At 37.8% G+C, this 19,875-nt stretch overlaps 1 protein-coding gene across 3 annotated transcripts in view; it reads right to left on the minus strand.

The window, feature by feature from the left end:
- Positions 1-2,102: 2,102 nt before the first annotated feature.
- DPY19L1 (dpy-19 like C-mannosyltransferase 1) overlaps positions 2,103-19,875 on the minus strand; it is a 97,912-nt gene continuing 80,139 nt past the window's right edge. The window contains exons 17-23 of one of the 3 annotated variants that reach the window (XM_081244983.1): positions 16,233-16,257; positions 15,213-15,332; positions 14,244-14,418; positions 13,310-13,409; positions 11,823-11,948; positions 4,732-4,913; positions 2,103-3,344 (exon numbers count right to left, since the gene is read on the minus strand). In XM_081244983.1, the coding sequence (XP_081101109.1) occupies positions 4,757-4,913; positions 11,823-11,948; positions 13,310-13,409; positions 14,244-14,418; positions 15,213-15,332; positions 16,233-16,257 (703 nt within the window). In that variant the 3' untranslated portion in view covers positions 2,103-3,344; positions 4,732-4,756. Of the gene's footprint in view, positions 4,914-11,822; positions 11,949-13,309; positions 13,410-14,243; positions 14,419-15,212; positions 15,333-16,232; positions 16,258-19,875 lie in introns of all 3 variants that reach the window. The other 2 variants (XM_081244984.1, XM_081244982.1) reach the window with 2 other exon arrangements.

A 19,875-nucleotide genomic window follows, 5' to 3' on the forward strand; every position in this document is an offset into this window, starting at 1 on the left:
GAATACTTGATAGTGCTACCATTTATTTGAAAGTCATTTTGACAACTCATTACTTAATTAGAACTTTGGGTTAGATTTAGAAGTACAGAAAGCATTGCTCTGAAAGCAGAGCCAGTATCAATACTATCTTAATCTCTTTGCAAAAAAAAAAAATCTACCTTTTAATTACACTACAATGACTCAAAATCTTAAGAGAAAAAGTCTTCAACTCTCACATTCATTCAGAATTTTAAAATCTCTCTCATGGAAGGAAAGGTAAGAGGAAAGAGTTTTCAAGACTTTTCTATATCTTAATGTCCTTTTTAAATTTGAATGTAAAAATGTATTTGTACTGATACAGTACTGTGAAATAAAGATCAAGAATGTAATGAAGTTCAAAAGCACCTCCTCTTTTTCTGCACAAGGAACAATTTTACTGATTTAAATTAGAAAGGTCTAGTTGGGGGAAGGAGAAGGGAAGGCAGAAGAGAGAAACAGGTGATCTGTGAACCAGAGCTGATCCTTAACTGCTCCCTAATAGAGGGAGAAGACTAAGGATTTTTGGAGCCAAACAAAAGTAATAAAGTGGAAAATGAAGTTTTAAAATCCACACACATCACTGAATATATCTATTTTCTTTTAGGCAAAGTAATTTTACAAAAGTAAATTTGATCTCAAATGATTTCACTCTTTTTCCATCTCTGAACTGAAAAGAAACAAGTCTAAGCCCAGTCTAGTGTACAAGTTCAAAATACTTAAATGACCAATACCACCTACTCAGAAAACACAATGCAAGTGAGCTGTATTAGTGTCTGGTTAAAAATTACCTTATCTGTTCTTGGTTAAAAATCACCTTATCTATTCTTTGTTCCTTGCAAGTTCCGTTGAAGCACGCTCCCTAAGAGACAAAGAAAGGACTCCATAAAATTCAGTTCCCAATATAGGGACCCTCTAGCCTGTCCTGGTGGGATAAGTGCTGTCAGGAATGGAGCACCCTCTAGAGGCCAGGATTCCAGATAGTCTCTTCCCATCCATTAGAGCCACTTTTCTCAAGAACAATCCCTGCAGGAACATCATCAGCATTATCTGAGAACTGGTTAGAATGCAAATTCGGGGGCCCTACCTGCCTTACTACTTTGGGGCTGCTATAACAAAATACCACAAACTGGGTACCTTATTAAGAACAGAAATTTATTTCTTACAGTTCTGGAGTGTGGAAGTCTAAGATCAAGGTGCCAGCTGATTCAGCATCTGGTGGGAGCCCACTTCATAGCTTATAGATTGCACCTTGTAGCTGTGATCTCACATGGTGGAGGAGGAGAGGGAGTTTTCTTGGGCCTCTTTTATAAGGGCACTAATCTTATTCATGAGAGCTCCATCCTCATGACCTGATCACCCCCAAGTGTCCCACCTCCTAATATCATCTCCTTGGGGATTAGGATTTCAACATATAAATTTTGGGGACACAATCATTCAGATATAGCACCACCTTAGGCCAACTGAATCAGAAACCTCTGTGGCGGGGTGCAGCAATCTGTGTTTTAACAAGCCCTCTAGGTGATTCTGATGCACACTATATTTGAGAATAACTGACCTCAAACATGTCAGAGAATGAAGGTGTTACTGTGTAAAAAAATTAATTATATAGGCATGAATTAAGCTAAACTGTCTTTCCTCCAAGCAGATTAAAAACAAAACAAACAAACAAACAAAAACTAAGTTGATGCTTATATCAAGCAAATACAAGGAGCTATAATTTAGGAAATGTCATGAGACCAAACTGTGGTTTAGATCTAATGTATGAAAAAAAAGTTTCAGCAATTCTGGAATTATCCTCAAAATATGGCTTTAAAGAATGATTGTGTCCCTTCATGGAAATGATAAAGTAATGTTAGTGTATAATGCCATAAATATAAGAAGAGTATGGGGAACCTCAACACCTATACCACCACCGATGGAGAGGACTAAGTAGTTTCATGGATCTTTAACCCTTCCCATTTATTCAGGACTGCAATCTGTCACAAACCAGTTCATGGTTATCTGACTACAGAATGAGGCTGAACATGTCCACAGCCAAGGAGGAAATGAAAATAACAATCAAAAAAACACTTTCTATATTTTTCATGATCTTTTTTATTTAACATATATAATACATGTAAACTGGCATAAAATTCATAAAAATACAATTCCCCTATGCATTATCACTTTATTTCTGATACATCCTTTCATTTTCTCCTTAATATCATTGTTCTATTTTAACACTACGCTGTTTCTGCTAAGCACTTTTAGAGGCTTATCTTTTTATAGAAATACTGCCCCAACTTTGTTTTTATGTCATAGCAATAGCTATTTTATCACTTCCTTGCCCATCTTAACCTTCCTCACACTAAAGCAAAATATTTTTAAACGCTAAAAATGCATAAAATACTGAGCTTTAATACTATTTTGTCATGTATATCAAACCTACCACTACTCTGTGCTGCCATAAAAGATATTAATAATCTACAGCACCAGCTGCTACCAGATGTGACCAAGGCTGAGTGTGCAGTGTAGCCCAAGGCCTCCGTTCTAAACTGACTGGCCTAAAATATACTCATGGTTTGCTGGTGGAGTTACATCAATAAATACTGTTACAAAAGGAGTCTTCTGGAAAAAAAAAACAAACCTAATTTGATTACTTTTATCTTTTCCCAGCATATGAAACAGTTATAACAGTATTTTAATGTTTTTCCTATATAGAATTTCAAATAATTACATGTGAACTTACTGGGAAAGGAATTACTGAAAGGTGGGAAGAATAGAGAATAACTTTAAAAGTAAAATTTTTTTTTAGAAAATTGTAACTGCTGGATGTACAAAACATATTTATGAGAGAAACAATGGCAAATAAAGCAGAGCACACACTTCCGCTTTTCCTGCCCATGATGTCTCTCATCCTCCTCGACCTCAAGTGCCCACTTGCCATTTTTCTGCATTTGCTTCATCATTGCTCAAATTCTACTCCTAATCCACAACTCCCCAGATGCTTCCTTGTTTTCTGACTGGCAAAAGACCAAGAAATAAGTCACCCGGTAAGTGAGAAAGAGGGGCAGGCACCTGAAGACACTGACAATCTCCGCTGGAAGGAGGCTCCCTGGGAGAGGCGGGCTCTGGGGCAGGCTGGGGGCTGCACAATCCTCAGCCCAGGCTGTCTCGGCAGCTGTCTGCTCTAAGCAAGCTAGTGCCTCCCCCAGACCAGGCTTGTCCTTGGGCTCTGGTGAGAAGGCAGAAAGAGAACAGCTCTTCACTGGCTCCCCGGAGTGGGCACCGGAAACCATCCCTGAGGACTCAGGTCTCAAGGACAATCCACAATGAGGTTAATCTGCCTGTGGTTAATAAAGAGAACACTGTGTAATTAAACGTGTAGTCCACCAGAGTCATGGTTTGCTTAGAACGTTAAATCTTAAAACCATTTCTCAAAACTATGAGGATTCACTGTTTTGAAGAATCTCATTTCACACAAATTAACTTCTAAGAAACAAAAATTCATACTAGGAATTTAAAGCAGGTTGGAAAATTTTCCAAATAAAAATAAACAGGAAAGAAAAATAAACAAAGAGGAAGGCTGAATATATTCATTCCTCATACTGAAATGATGCTTTTTGGAAACAAAATTATAACATAAGGTTTAAGGCTTCGTCTTATTAAAGACAGGCAATTTTAAAAGTAAAATATAAAAACTCCATTCACTTATCATTATTCATTTACTTATTTGACAAAAAAATTAGTCATATTTTATTGTATCTTAATAGTAAAAGAAAAATTACCACATACTACAGTCTACTGTTCCACTATAAATTATGTCTACTCAAATATACATTAGTTTCTAGATGCATTATATTTGTGGTTGTTCAAAATAGTTTTCTTAAGACTACAATTATACATGAAAAATTTTAAGTGGTTTAAAGTTATTAAAATATAAACATTTGAACAATACTAAAAATGAGTAATACTAAAAATACACAATTGTCATTAAATTTTTTAAACCAAGAATAAGTACTTGATAAGCAACTAAATGTGTAAATAGCACTTATTTGACAAAGAATATTGAGAAAGAGAGAGACAGACAGACGGACGCACACACACTAATGCCACATGGTTGGTAGTTAACAGGAATTTGGTCTTAAGGACTAGGTCCAAGAGCTTGGATTACTAACAGGAAGGAAATGCTTCATTAACGAGAGCAACAGAGAACAAAAGAATGTGAAGAAGGGAAACAAACAGAGTTCTACATAGCAAATACCCATGTCTGCCCCATCTATTCTTACTGAAGTTGATGACAGGGGCTGACTTAACTGAGGAACTTACAATAATCGCTGAAATGTTCAAAAGACAACAGCAAAACGCAGAGAAAAAAGCAAGTGGCATCAATAGTCCATGAACTGTAAAATGAGCCCCTAAACAGTTAGTAAGTGACTATATTTTCATATCACCCTTGTCACGACCCATCATATTTTTTATACAGGTAGCTTTGCTCACTTTAGGACAAATATTTAAGTCAAGTACAAGCATATACTCATTTGCATAGCAAATTTTAAGGGGTGCATTGAAATAGTAACCAACTGATAAACGTATAAGTATTTTTACAATCAGAAGGACATTCAAATTGACCAAATAAGACGTTTTTCATTTGAAAACAGTTACTTATAAAAGTTTTGGGGATTTGAATTAAAAACAAGGCATGAGTTATTAGCAAAACATGAAAACCATTACTGGTGGACTTTTCTGTAGGCAGCGGTCATTCCTCTATAACTTCTAAGACTTTGTAAACACTATTCTGGAATACAGTGGTGAAGTGAGGCTTGGATTCCTTTACTAAGAGGTTACATAAGGGAGGTTTCCCAGCGTTAGCAGGATCTTCTACATCCCAGATTTCAGGCATACTGCAACCAGGCCTAGAAAAATTAATGTGCAGATTAAAAATCAATGTACATTATATAATGGCAGATAAAGGAACACACTTTTTATGTTCCTGCTCTCGTGTCACTTTTTTCTACTTAGTTTTTTTAAAAAAATCATATCATAGTTATTTATATTTATGTAAGCTACCATAAATCCTCTTGAGAACAAGGTGAACACAGCGAAGGTAACTATAAAGAAAGAAAAGACATGTAATATACATGAATTCAGGTGGTACGGTAAGAAATCTCAGTTGAATTCTGCCTCAGCTACTTACCAAGAATTTGGTGTTGGGTAGTTCACTCAGTCTCCCTCCACATTTGTAAAACAGGAAGTACCCATGACATAAGGGATTAAGGGAGAGACTGTATCAAGCACATAGTCAGAGGTAATATACTGACACAGAACATTATACAGGCGTACCTCCGAGAGAGGTTTGGTTCGCGGGTTTGGTTCCAGACCACCACAATAAAGCAAACATTGCAATAAAAGTGAGTTACATGAATTTTTTAGTTTCCAAGTGCATATAAAATTTATGTTTATATTGAAGTCTATTAAATGTGCAATAGAATTACATACCTTAATTTAAAAATTCTTTATTGCTAAAATAACGTTAACCATCACTGAGCCTTCAGTGATAAGGCTTCAGAATCTTTTTGCTGGCGGGGGGCCTTGCTCTGATGTTGATGGCTACTGATTGATCAGGGTGATGGTTGCAGACAGCGGGGGTGGCCGTGGCAATTTCTTAAAATAAGACAATAATGAAGTTTGCCCCCTTCATGGACTTTTCCTTTCATGAATGATTTCTCTATAGCATGCAATGCTGTTTGACAGCATTTTACCCACAGTAGAATTTCCTTCAAAATTGGAATCAGTACTCTCAAACCCTGCTGCTGCTTTATCAACTGAGTTTATATAATATTCTAAGTCCTTTGTTGTCATTTTAACAATATTCACCAGGAGTAGATTCCATCTCAAAAACTTACTTTCTTTGCTTATGCATAAGAAGTAACTCCTCATCCATTAGTTTTATCATGAGATTGCAGCAATTCAGTCACATCTTCAGGCTCCACTTCTACTTCTAGTTGTCTTGCTATTTCTACCACATGCAGTTACTTCCTCCACTGAAGTCTTGAACCCCTCAAAGTCATCCTGAGGGCTGGAATCAGCTTCTTCCAAGCTCCTGCTAATGTTGAGACTTTGAGCTCTTCCCATGAATCACAAAGGTTCTTAATGGTATCTAGAATGGTGGATCCTTTCCAAAAAGGTTTTCAATTGACTTTGCCCAGATCCATCAGAGGAATCACTAGCTATGGCAGCTATAGTCTTATAAAGTATATTTCTTAAATTATAAGACTTGGAAATGGAAATCACTCTTGATCCATGGGCTGCAGAATGGATGTTGCATTAGCAGGCATGAAAACAACATTAATCTTGTTGTACATCCATCAGAGCTCTTGGGTGACCAGATGCACTGTCAATGAGCAGTCATATTTTGAAATGAATCTTTTTTTTCCGAGCAGTAGATCTCAACAGCAGGCTTAACAAAATCAGTAAACCATGTTGTAAATAAACAGTTGTGCTGTCATCCAGGCTCTGTTGTTCCATTTATAGAGCACAGGCAAAACAGGTTTAGCATAATTCATAAGGGCTCTAGGATTTTCAGAATGATAAATGGAGCACTGGCTTCAACTTCAAGTCATCAGCTGCTTTACCCTCTAATAAGAGAGCCTGTTCTTTGAAGCTTTGAAGCCAGGCATTGACTTGTCCTCTCTAGCTATGAAAGTTCTAGATGGCATCTTCTTCCAATAGAAGGCTATTTCATCATTGAAAATCTGTTGTTTAGGGTAGCCACCTTCATTAATGATCTTGGCTAGATCTTCTGGATAACTTGCTGCAGCTTCTACATCAGCACTTGCCACTTCACCTTGTGCTTTGATGTTATGGAGACGGCTTCTTTCCTTAAACCTCATGAACCAAACTCTGTAGTTTCACACTTTTTTTCTGCAGCTTCCTTACCTTCTCAGCCTTCATAGAACTGAAGAGAGTCAGGGCCTTGCTCTGAATTAGGCTTTGGGTTAAGGGAATGTTGTGACTGGTCTGATCTTCCATCCAGACCACTAAAACTTTCTCCATATCAGCAATAAGGCTGTTTCACTTTCTTATCGTTCATGTATTCATTGGAGTAGCACTTTTAATTTCTTTCAAGAACTTTTCCTTTGCATTCACAATGTGGCTAACTGTTTGGCACAAGAGACCTAGCTTTTGGCCAATCTTGGCTTTTGACATGCCTTCCTTACTAAACTTAATCATTTCTAACTTTTGATTTAAAGTGAGAGACATGCAACTCTTTCACTTGAACACTTAGAGGCCACTGAAAGGTTATTAATTGGCCTGTGTCTCAGGGAATAGGGAGGCCCAAGGAGAGGGAGAGAGATGGGGGGAATGGCTGGTTGGTAGAACAGTCAGGACACACACAACCATCAAGTTTGCCATCTTATATGGGTACAGTACATGGTGCCCCAAAACAATTACAATAGTAACATCAAAGATCACCTAATCAGTAACTGATATATTACTTTCAAATCTATATTACCTAACTATTTTATAATCACCAATGTAATAACTGATTCAGGGAATTATAAGAAGTGGATGCAAGAACTACCTGGTGAAAGGCTATTGATTATAAAGGAGATTTGTCTCCTTAAAATGGAGAGAATTGGGGAACATTCTTTAATCAAGTGGTCAAACTTAGCATCACCAATAATAGAACAATGTGACAGGTACCTACCAAAGTGACATAATGGAAAGTACAAACTTTCTATGTACCATTCTTGCCAAATTTTGTCAAACTGAATCTAATCATGTGGAATAAATTAGACAAATCCAAATGTGGGACATTCTTTCAAGACAACTGGCCTGGACTCTTCCAAATCTCAATAAAAACAAAAAAGGTGAAAGGAATTTCACAATGTTTATGTCTTTTTAAATATTAAAAAACAGAAAAATCAAGGACAAATTATAGAGATTTGCAACAGCTTATGTTTTGTCATAGTTGTTTCACTTTTCTTTGTAAGAGAAAAAAACATTTCCAACAAGTCCCTTTTGTTTCCAATGGCAGTCCCACTCCCCTGCTCCCCACCACGAGGCAAGCACTAGACAGGAATGCACATGCTTTCTCCTTTTCAATAACATTTTTAATTTAAAGGTAACCATCACCCAAAAAGTGTCAAAATATAAATCTATCAAAATAAATAAGTGAAAGTCACTGTCACCTCCAACACCGTTTCTCAGAGGTGGCTTCTATAAACAAGCCAGCATACATTCTGCCAGACCTTTTTTATTCACGTTCAGACATACAAGCACACAAAAACATAGGCACAGACATATTTATATTCACAGATGCTCCTGGGTTGCTTTTACAAAAACAAGATTAATCTGGGACTCCTCACTTAGCAATAAAAAGTGGTCATTGTTGCATTTCATAAAGACCTACTTTATTCTTTTTCATAGATGCTAGTACTTCTATGTATTATTTAACCACTCTTTTATGGATGGATATTTTAATTGTTTCTCATTTTGTCATTATAAAACAATACTGATATAAACAATTTTATGCCCATATTTTTCTGTAAGCTAAACTTCTAGAAGCAGCACTATCACTATGTCAAAAGGCTATACAATTTTCACTTTGTTTCTATCAAATTATCTCCCAAAAAGGTATTACCAGTGAGTGTTCCTGCAAAGTGTTCAGTGCACACTTTTTTGCACACCCTTGCCAACACTAGATTCTATCAATGTACGAAAATATGACTGAACTTGGATTTTCTACGTTTTAATTTTCTCACACATACTAAGGCCAAGCCATTATTACACTGCAGGCCAATGATAGTAGAGAGTAAAACATACATGAAGTACCAGCTACTGAGTTCAATTGCTTTCAGGAAAATAAGAGGGCAAAGAGCTGCCTTTGTGAGCTCTAACATCCTTTAGTCCTTTTCTGAGTTTTCTGAAGTTTCCCCAGGTCAGCCAGCTACATCTTTAAAATGGCATTAGTGAAAATCTGAATAATTTTCTTCTGAATTCACATATTTTAATTTTATGTCAACTCTATTATGGGAATTAATGAGAAAGAGAGCAGAGAACTGAGAATAAAAAAGGAGTTAATTAAAAACTCATCTACAACTTGCATTTGAGTATATTTTCCTACTTGTATTTGAACACACGGTATCAAGTATTTAAGGAATAATCAAGCATACAATTAAGCCACTTTGTAAGTGAGAGCACATAAATACAGTGCCCACCAAGGTGCCAAGCTCAGTTTAAGCTCCAGATAGATATTAGTCCCTCTTCTCCTATTTGAATTCCCCATTTGCTCCCCCTGTTCTGCCATATCTTTCTTTTCCAGTAACATACAGCTGTCTCAGGTTGGCATAACAGACAGAATTGGAGAGTGAGGGCCAAGGGAATAAAAGAGATCCCGATTCTGGTAGAGAGCTCTCTGGCCAGAAACTCAGTTCTTCCTACTGCAAAGGTATGTGCTAAGTATTAGTCCTTCCTCCCTTTCCTCTTCTGTCTGAACCCTCCACCTGCTTCCCTGTCAGGACAGAAAGCACAGCTGTGTTTTGCCTCCAGCTTTAAGCAGAGTGCACCTGTCTAAGATTTCCTGAGACTTATAATCCTGTAGTAGATAGTGTTCTTTCAGTAACTGTGCAGGGAAACCAGATGAGAGGAAGCTACTTCTTCAGCTTCCTCCCTCCCCACTCCTGCTGCAACAAATACAACAAGGGCAAGTCAAGGTCCAGGGTGGGGGAAGATGGCACACACCACCCCTCTCGACTCTCAGTCTTAATGCCTGTAAGTGAGCTCTAAATGGAGATGATCAGAAGCCAGTTAATTTACTGCTGACTTTGTTTAGTGTGCAAGATTTATTGCCGTACTTCCTGAATTTGTCTTTTGATCCTTTCCTGTGTACAAAAACCAGTGCTCTGTCCATCAGAACATGAGACTACTACAACTATGCAAACCCAAGGAGCCCCATCAACATCTTAGCTCCATCAACATCAACGGGCTTAGTTGCTCCATGGCATGTGGATCTTCCCGGACCAGGGATTGAACCCATGTCCCCTGCACTGGCAGGCGGATTCTTAACCACTGCGCCACCAGGGAAGTCCCTTTTTTCTTTTCAGAATGAAGCACCTTAGCCTCTGCAATTTCCACATATTCAAAACACTATGCAGGAGTCTAGGAAAAAATGAAGAACCTTGAATCAAGATTCATCATTAGCCTGGGGAAAAAAGGTCATGAAATAATTTTTATGTTCCAGTAACCTACAGGTGTTTCAGGCTGGCATCACTGAACTGGAGAGTTGGAGAGTAAACCCTAAGTCAGTAAAGAAGATCCCAGTGCTGGTGGAAATCTCTGCCAAAAAACTGAGTCCTTCTGACTGCAAATGTCAGCCCACCATTCATTTATTACAGTGTCTTCATCAAGTTGTTATGAGAGATGCTTATGACTTTTTGTCCTAAATTTATATAACAAAGTTAAAGGTTATGTATATAAGTTTCACATATATTCTTACGTTCATAAAGACTTAAAGCGTTTTCTAAATTATGACTCAATAACATTTTCTGTAGATCCTGATTAAATTCAAATCACCTGTGACATATTCAATGGAAAATCATTCAACAATAAAAATTTATTTGAGTTTCCTTGTGGGCAATGCTTGATAGGTACTGTGTCACAGAACTATTTTTACTCCTAAGTCAATATTTAATCATTTCATCTTAACACCCTTGTGTGTTGTTGAAATACATGGTAAATGAGTATGATTAAGCCACAGATACAGCAATCTCCTGGAGACTTCTGTTTACTTAAAGAGTAGTGAGAATTTTAAAAATAATAGTATTCCATAAAATATCCTTGATTTCTGATAAAACTATTCCTTTCTGTATTCCTCATGGGGTGAACGCTCTGATATTTTATTTTATTTTATTTTTTATTTTTTTATTTTTTTTGCGGTACGCGGGCCTCTCAGTTGTGGCCTCTCCCGTTGCGGAGCACAGGCTCCGGACGCCCAGGCTCAGCGGCCATGGCTCACGGGCCCAGCCGCTCCGCGGCATGTGGGATCTTCCCGGACCGGGGCACGAACCCGTGTTCCCTGCATCGGCAGGCGGACTCTCAACCACTGCGCCACCAGGGAAGCCCCTGATATTTTAATAGCAAGCTATCATCTGCTGTCTAGTCACCCAAGTGTAACATTTCTAAATAGTCAACTTTAGAATTCACATTTGCTTTTAAAATCTTACTCTTATTGCTCTACTCTGCTTAGTGAACTTCTCTGTGGAAATAGATACTTTTTAAAACTATAAAGCCAAGAGAATACGGGTCACTGTACTGTAAGGTTAATTATTTTTCCACTCAAATAAGATGCAAAACAGAAAGAAAGAAGTTCACTCTGGGTTGATGCTGGCGGTGGGGGGGGTCCCATCTATCACAGGATATGGTATGGTGCAGAGATGTCGTATGGACAAAGCTGCCTGACTTCTTTATAATGAGACTCTTCATTATTTGGTTTCAGACTCCACAAGTCTTTTGAAAGAAAATACATCCAACTTTAAATAAAAGTTTCTCAAAAAAACATCAAAGGCAAATATGAACAATTTGTGAAATTATCAGTAAGTGCCAATACCTTTAAGGTAATGTGCACATGTAAATCATTATAAAATAAATAGATGTTTAAAATGACTAGAAAAGAAAAAACTCCAAATAATTATCAAAAAAGTTTTTTCTGCTTATATTTTGCTATTATATACATCTCACACATACAACTAGTAAAGCACTTGCCACGAGACTGAATTAACTTTAATGTCTTCTGAATATAAAATACTGTATTGAGTACTCACTTGGATCTTCTTATACACCAGGACTCTTCCAGAACGTAGTAATTCACCTGTAACTTTATCAATTCTCGCTTCACTTCTTCAGCTGCTTTTCGACTATACATTGAATATACTATTTTCGTTCTGGCTCTAAAGAAAAATAATTAGGCAGAAGATTTTCAAGATCAAAAGAATGCAATCAACCTATTTGGACAAAAGCACTGAATGGAACTAGAAGAAAGACTCTACAGAAGAATCACATCAAGGGAACATTCTTCACAGGAGTTCCTGCTAAGGGGCATTGGGGAGGTCAATCGAGAAAAGCACAGGTAGCACAAGAGTCCTGAGAGAAAAAGTTCAGTTTAATTAATCTCCTCATTTCCAAACTTAGTCTTTTGGTTTGTTTGAGTGCTTGTTTTTGTTTTAAATTCTCCATCACTCTATCACAAATAAGAGTATTAGCTACACAGACACAACTACAGGACTACTTTAAAGGTATAACAGTCCTAACTTTGAGAACAAACAATTAGCATTAAATGGCTCTCCATTTTATTCCTAATTTAAAAAAAAAACAAAATACAAAAAACAAAACTTATTCAACACAATTGCTCTGGAAATTAGTTTGCTAAAATTGATTTTTTAATGAAAAAGCTTTTTACTTATAAAAGGTATGTCTTGCTGTTACACAAAATATTAATAAGGATTCACCAGTCACTTAGGAAATGACTAGTTGATCAACCTAGAAATTGCATGAAAATTAAATCTATTTCCTTTACAAAGAGAACACAACACTCTAACTTATGAAAAATTAGTTAAAAAAACCCCCCAAAACAAGATCATTCTAGTAGGCTATATTGGTGAAAATCAGAAAAAACCCTGTTTGAATGGGATTCCATCTCAACTGACTCCTCAGAATTCAAGAAAAATAGCCTATAAGAAAACCTTAATAAAAACTATAGGCTAGTGAATCTTCTGGGGAACTTAAAGGTGATGATAAATAATAAGGACCTGGGTGTTTGGAGCCCTGTAACCTGTATAAAACAGACATGGGGTGATTTCTTTTTACTGCCTAGGAGAGAAGATAACCCCAAAGACTGTAGTTTTATTGTCCTATGGGGCCTTAACAGTTTGTATTGAACTTAGCCATCTTATTTCAGCATTCTTTGTCCCCAAACTCTATAAACCCCAGTTCACCATATCCTTTTTTTTTTTTTTTCCTTTTGTGGTACGTGGGCCTCTCACTGTTGTGGCCTCTCCCGTTGCGGAGCACAGGCTCCGGACGCACAGGCTCAGCGGCCATGGCTCACGGGCCCAGCCGCTCCGCGGCATGTGGGATCTTCCCGGACCGGGGCACGAACCCGTGTTCCCTGCATCGGCAGGCGGACTCTCAACCACTGTGCCACCAGGGAAGCCCCACCATATCCTTTTGAAACACTTCTCATTATTTTGCTGGTTCCCTCACTATTTGTAAGAAAAATTTGTTTTCAACAATGTGATATTTGTGTACTAACCTCAAACCTGCATCTTCATAATGTGGATGATTCACAATGGGCCGAAGTGCGGAGAGTTTAACACTTGCCATTGTGGGCATGGCACCTGCGAACACTGCATCTGCAAAGCAGGAAGGAAGGTCTTAGGAAGACACCTGGTGAGCATGACAAGGCGTCTCCTTCTGGTCAACTCAGTTACTTCCCAGGTGAAAAAGCTGAGGCCTGAATCATGATAAAGATTCAATGACAGAACCGGAATGAAGTCAGGTAGCTAATAAAATGGTGGTCAGCAACCAAGCCTGGATAAACTATTTTCCTTGGAAGATAAAGCCTCATCATATGTCTCATCATTGAGGATTTCCATTTCTTTTGTTTGTTTTTAATGTCTTTTCCTGCTTCTAGGAAAGAAGTAACAAATTGACTAGGGAAGTTTTATAGCACCTCGGAGTTCTGGAAGATGATTTAATATTCAGTCACTTGATACTCAGATGACAACAAAAACCTCTCTTTCTATACATGAATAAAATATCACATTCCATGAGTTCATTTCAAGAAGGAATGTGAAGGGCTAAGATTAAAAACTAATTAGGAAAATAAGCATAACATAAATTATTTTAAATTATGCCATGCAAAAACTTTGGATATACTTTGAAAAAAAATAGAATTTATGTAAAATAGAGAAATAAATTACTAAGAAAATACATGTAACATTTCCTTTGCAAACTACATAAGCAAGACTGACATCTGTCTCTTTCTGGATAATCTAGAAGCAGGATTGCTTAGAAAGATTGAAAGTAACTTGGGTTGAGGATTGTGCAGTTGTACATAAAACTGTAGGGAAAACCACAGTTTTCCTGGAAGTAAAACCATTGGAAGTAACTTGGGTTGAGGACTGTGCAGTTATACATAAAACTGTAGGGAAAACCACAGCTAAATAATATGACCTTTTTTTTACCTGGTTTAGTGCTATATTTAATCCACTCTATAAGTTCTTCTTGCGGCAAATTGCTGAACTCCCCTACAATATTCCACTGGGTTTGCAGATTTGCTGAACCTTGTATTGACATGGCTGCTAACACAGCAAAAACAACAGCACCAGGATGTACTTTGCAAAAGAGCCATCCAAATAGCTGAAACCAAATTAAGAATACATTGACAACTGTTAGTACAAACCAGCCTGCATCCAACTTCCCAGAGAAGAATACAGTCTCTGCTAGAATCCCAGATACAGGACTAATACTTCTAAGGAAAAGTTCCAGAAACAATAACCTGAGGGATCAAAACAATTCTACCATTAGCCTAATATAGGCGGGACGTGATTTAAGAAACTCTTCCGTCAACTTGCTCTACTTCCAGATTCGGGTAAGGCCAGGCCTACCTACATAATTTGCCAGACTCGGTGCAAAATAAAAATGTGGGTTCCTTGGGACTTTTCTGGTAGTCCAGTGGTTAAGACTCCATGCTTCCACTGCAGGGGCACGGGTTCAATCCCTGGTCAAGAACTAAGATCCCACATGCCACGTGGTGCAGCCAAAAGACAAAAAAAATGTGGGTTCCTTGTCTGACATTTTTTAAGAAGTTCAAAACAGCAACAGCAGAGCATCAGTCTAGGTGCAGAGTCCTGAGTGTGGGCCCCTGTGCGATCATTGCTTTCTATCAACATCTGTAGTTATCATTCATGAATTCAGCCTGCACTGAATGAGTGTTTGTTGTATACCAAGGACTATTTTAGAAGTTAAAAGGATAAGGGATCTGCTTTGGCCCTTACCCCTTAGGAAAGGTTAGTACAAAACCATGAAGAACTTTAATTATAAACAATTTAAAGAACTTTGGGTAATTTAATATTATTTTAGGGCCACTCAATAACAAAGGCTGGGGTAAAATTATCACAGCAGCTATAATGCCAACATAACAATCATCTCACCTGTCTTGAGCAGATCAAGGAAGCCATAACGCACATGTGTGGCGTCAAAAAGAGTTTTAGTCTCATAATTAAAACACCAAGAACTGTATATGCTAACAGTTGCAATGCATGATAAACCAGCTGAAAGAAAGAGAAAGTATTTTTACTCCTACTATTTGTGAAGTTTAAGAATATATTGTTAAATTGGTGAATATATAGAAAAGGGTACTTCTTCTTAGTAACAATATTTTGATTTCTGAAATAATATTTAATAATATTTAATATAATATTTTGATTTCTGAAAGTCTTAAAATTCACTTTCAAACTTGTCCCTTTTATTAGAGGGCTAAAATTATAAAGTCCCTAAGGGAAGTGGTCCTATAATTCTACTCAGAATCAAGCCTAGGGTTAATAAAGCCCACATTTCTGAACCAGATGGAAATATGAAATACAGTATCATGAATTATAGTCACCATGCTGAGAGAGTAGATCTTAAAAAGTCCTCTTCACAAGAAAAAAAAGAAAAAAAATTTGAGTAACTATGTATGGTAACGGATGTTAACTAGACTTATCATGGTGATCATTCCACAATATATACAAATTCTAGTCATTATGTTGTACATCTGAAACTAATATAATATTATATGTCAATTATACCTCAATAAAAAAAAAAAACCAGGCTGAATCACCAGGAGATGAGAACAGCAACCAGTCACATCTCTGAGGCCTCAGGGCAAGGTGAGCAGAGAGAAAAGTGATCCCTAATCATGCGAAAGACACTCTGAATACGTGTCTAAATGGTCTCCAGCAATGAACTGCTATTACCTTGAGGATGATCAGAGCCGACCAAATGAGTTTCCTACCTAATTGCTCTAACAAATGAATGGTCATGTTTGTCGTATTCTCATAAAAACACATACAGGCCTATTTTGAAGATGATTAGTGACTTACCAATAAAGTTAGAAAATGGAACTAGAAAGAAAAATCCGAATATATACAAACATTAAAACAAGACAAATTTTGGTAATATTAAGTCTTTACCTCTCCATGATCAAATTGGTGTTTTCTGAAATGGAAAAAGAAATACTATCATTGAATCACTACTGAAGCACTTACTTCAATCATGCGCATTTTTATCTTACAAATATGAGTTTTACAACTTCTGTAATACTCCCTCAGGACACATACATGTAAATCAAGATAACTGAAAGTTATAAACCCAAACTGGTGCTACAGTCTTTTAAAACAGTTTATTTTGCATATCCCACATACCTGACTATACGGATATTTATTAGGCCAACAAGGCTCGCTGGCTGTGTGTATCAGATGCCTCATTGGTAATATAATCTGGCAAAGCAGGGAGTGAAGAGAAATTCTGCAGCCCTCACAGTCCCATACCCCTACTTCCTGTCCCCAGCAGTCCCTCAGCTCCGCTGTAAATTCTAGCTGCTTTAGAGACCATTTAAGAAAACACACACAAGATTTTTTTTCAGCAGCAGCTCTGGAATATAAAAATAGCCACATAATGCCAGCTTTACCTTTGCTTGACAGTTTTAATTTCCTAAGACAGGATGCATCTTTATAGGCCCATATATCCTCCCCACATCTCACTTCGGTCCCCTTCCCCACACCCCGACCCCGTGTTGAGTCTCATCACAGCAGTGAGAGCAACCTTTTGAAAATGGGAATCCAGACATGCCACTCCCTTACTTAAAGTTTACCAATCAGCTATGGGGTTTTCTGTAATTAAAGTAAACTCTCAAATCCTTACCATGCTACACACAGTCCTCCTAATCTGGTTCCCCACCTCCCATCCTGGAAACTCATCTTCTACCAGGTTCCCTCTTGATCACTGTGCTCCAGTCATACTAGACTAATTTTATGCCTTAAAACATCAGAGAGCCGCCTTTGACTCCCATATTCAGTGCCCCTTACCTTGATCACTCCCACTCCATTTCCCTGTTTTATCTTCTCACAGAAAACACAGTTTTCACTCATTGGTTTATTTGATTATCATATGTCTCTCCTAACTAAAATGAACCCTTCAGGAGGACCAGGTACAAATCCATCCATCCACTCAATTTCATCGAGCCCTGAGCAGTAAACAAGATGGAAAAAAATCCGTGCCCTCACAGAGTTTACATTTAAGTTGAAGGAGACAAACAAAAAGCAAATAAACATACATCACATGGCGATAAATACTGTGGGGGAAAAAAGGAAACAGGGTAAAAGATGCAGGGAGTGCTGGGTGACTGGGATGGCATATATTATCAGTGTGGTCACCAACTGAGTGACATCTGAGCATAGCCTGAAGGAGCTGAGAGTTTGAGCCTGAGGATCCCTCCGGGAAGAAGAGCACTTCAGGCAGAGAGAACACATGGCAAAGCCCATGGTAGCAGGCTCCCTGATAGGCTAACAAAGACGGCATGATTAGGGAGAAGAGAGAGCGAGGAGGAGAATGAGATGAGGGAGATCCAGGAGAAGGGTACTGACACGGAAGCACATTCTGAGGCTCAGTGTTGTGTTCACAAAATTTGAGATTCTCATTACACACCCAAGTAGAAATGACAAGCAAGGAATCGTATGTATAAATCTGAAGCTCAAGGGAGAAGTCTGGATCAGAGACACAAATGTGCCACTTGATAACACATACCTTCTCTGTCCTAAACACTGATATATTTCCAAGACCTAGAAAACAATGCCTAGCACATAGAGTTCAATCTTTTTTTTTTGAATGAATGAGCAAATGATTCAATTAACCCCTAAGTAGGTAGGGGACCTACCTACCCTAAGGTAGGTTAATTGAATAGGTAGCACACAATCTAGGTAGCACACAAGCTGATTTGAGGACTTGCTTTCAAATATATTGATGTGTTAGCAAACAGTAAAATTACTGGGCAAATGAAGGAAGTGAAATGGATCCTCCTTTATTCTTCTTTCATGCCAAGTAAAAATTATCAGTTACCATTTACCAAGCACCTAAAATGTTAATATGATCATTACATTCCATTAACTCTGATCTTACAACTATTTATTATCCTAACTGACAGCTAAGGAAAACAGGTTACAGAGGTAGTAAGAGGTGAAGCCAGGTCTATATATTGACTGGTTTCAGAGTCAATATATTTTCTACTTCATCATGCTGTCTCTATCCTACTTTATGCCCTAGCTCCCTGAATAAAGGAGATACTGATACTCACACCTTGAGAATTAAAATGTATGTCCTACCTCTCCCCTTTTTACATTGGCATATGACTTTGGTACTTATGCAAAATGAAATGTCGATGTGCCATTCTCCTTTCCAAAAAGCTCTGATCCTACCTGAATTGAGAGCCCTGTGAAGCTCAGTGCTTTTCTATAGTTACTTCTATAGTTGAGTTATTATTGAAAAGACTGTTTTGTTTCTGTGAAAAGTTCCACCCTTCTCTTCCAGAGGTGCATACTATAGTTATAACGGTAGCCCCTTTCTGAGCTCTTAAAAAAACTTCATCTCAATTGAAGAGAAATTTTGGCATTTACATACCAGAAGCTTTTTTCTTTTCCCCGGCCCTCAAAGGCATCAGGTAGAAAGAAGTAAGGGCACAGTTACAGTAAATTGTTTCTAAACGACAACAAGGATTGTCTCAAGAGTGCATGCAATAATTTATCACTGGTTGGAGGTGAAAGAACAATAGATAAGGCTGTGTGTTATAAAAGAAAATATATAGACACACAAATTCAATAATCTCTACTCCCCCAAAAATCCCACAAAAGAATGAAATTAGAATTAAAACTTCCTTTGCTCCATCCTCTAATCCCATGCTCCTAACAGTTACAAGTTTTATCCTTCCATATCCCTCCTATGTACAAAGACACATACAAAATCTTTATATTTTAAACAAAAGTGTAATCATCATTTATATGTCTTGTAATTTTTTAATTCAAGGATGTACAATGAAATATTTCCATAAAGAAATTCCACTTTATGACTGGGTCATAAGTAAATCAATCCCGCACTAGTGTATATTTTGGTTGTTCTCATTTTCCACATTACATACACCACCACAGTGGGCATCTCTGTACCATTACCTCTGCATTTCCGTGAGCACTTCTAGGGGACACGTTTGCACTGGTGAAACTGCAGTTAAAGGACAGGCCCACTCTATGTTTTGCTTGTATTTGCCTAACTGCCCTACCACCCACTTCCTCCCATGCTTGCAAGCACTGGGTATTATTAATTTTTACAAACTTGATAAGTAAAAAGGCTTTCACTTTTATCTTTACCACGGGATGGAGCACTTTTTCATGTATCTGTAAGTCATGCATAAGTCTTTACTCACTCAACTACTATTCTTTCCTATGTGCCAGGCACTGCATATAAACCATTGAACTGAACAGAAATGACCCCATCCCCCTTCAGGAGATACAGGCAACACATCAGTATGTAAGCACACATGGTGACAAATGCCGAGAGAAAGAAAAAAGGTGTGATGGCGGAGAATAACAAGGAAGGAGACAAGGGATCTACTCAGAAAAGATGGTCAGGAAAGCCTTCTTGAAGGAGGTGGCATTTAAGCAAGGATTAAAGGAGTGAGTCACGCCAAGCCAGGCTGCGGAAAGCAGGAGGCACAATTAACGGACTTAGGGTACAACCACTGCAAAATTGCAGAGGCAGGAAACTACTTGTCATGGTCAAAGAGCAGAA

This window comes from Mesoplodon bidens, assembly GCF_964165515.1.
Source record: "Mesoplodon bidens genome assembly, chromosome: 9".
Lineage (NCBI taxonomy): Eukaryota > Metazoa > Chordata > Mammalia > Artiodactyla > Ziphiidae > Mesoplodon > Mesoplodon bidens.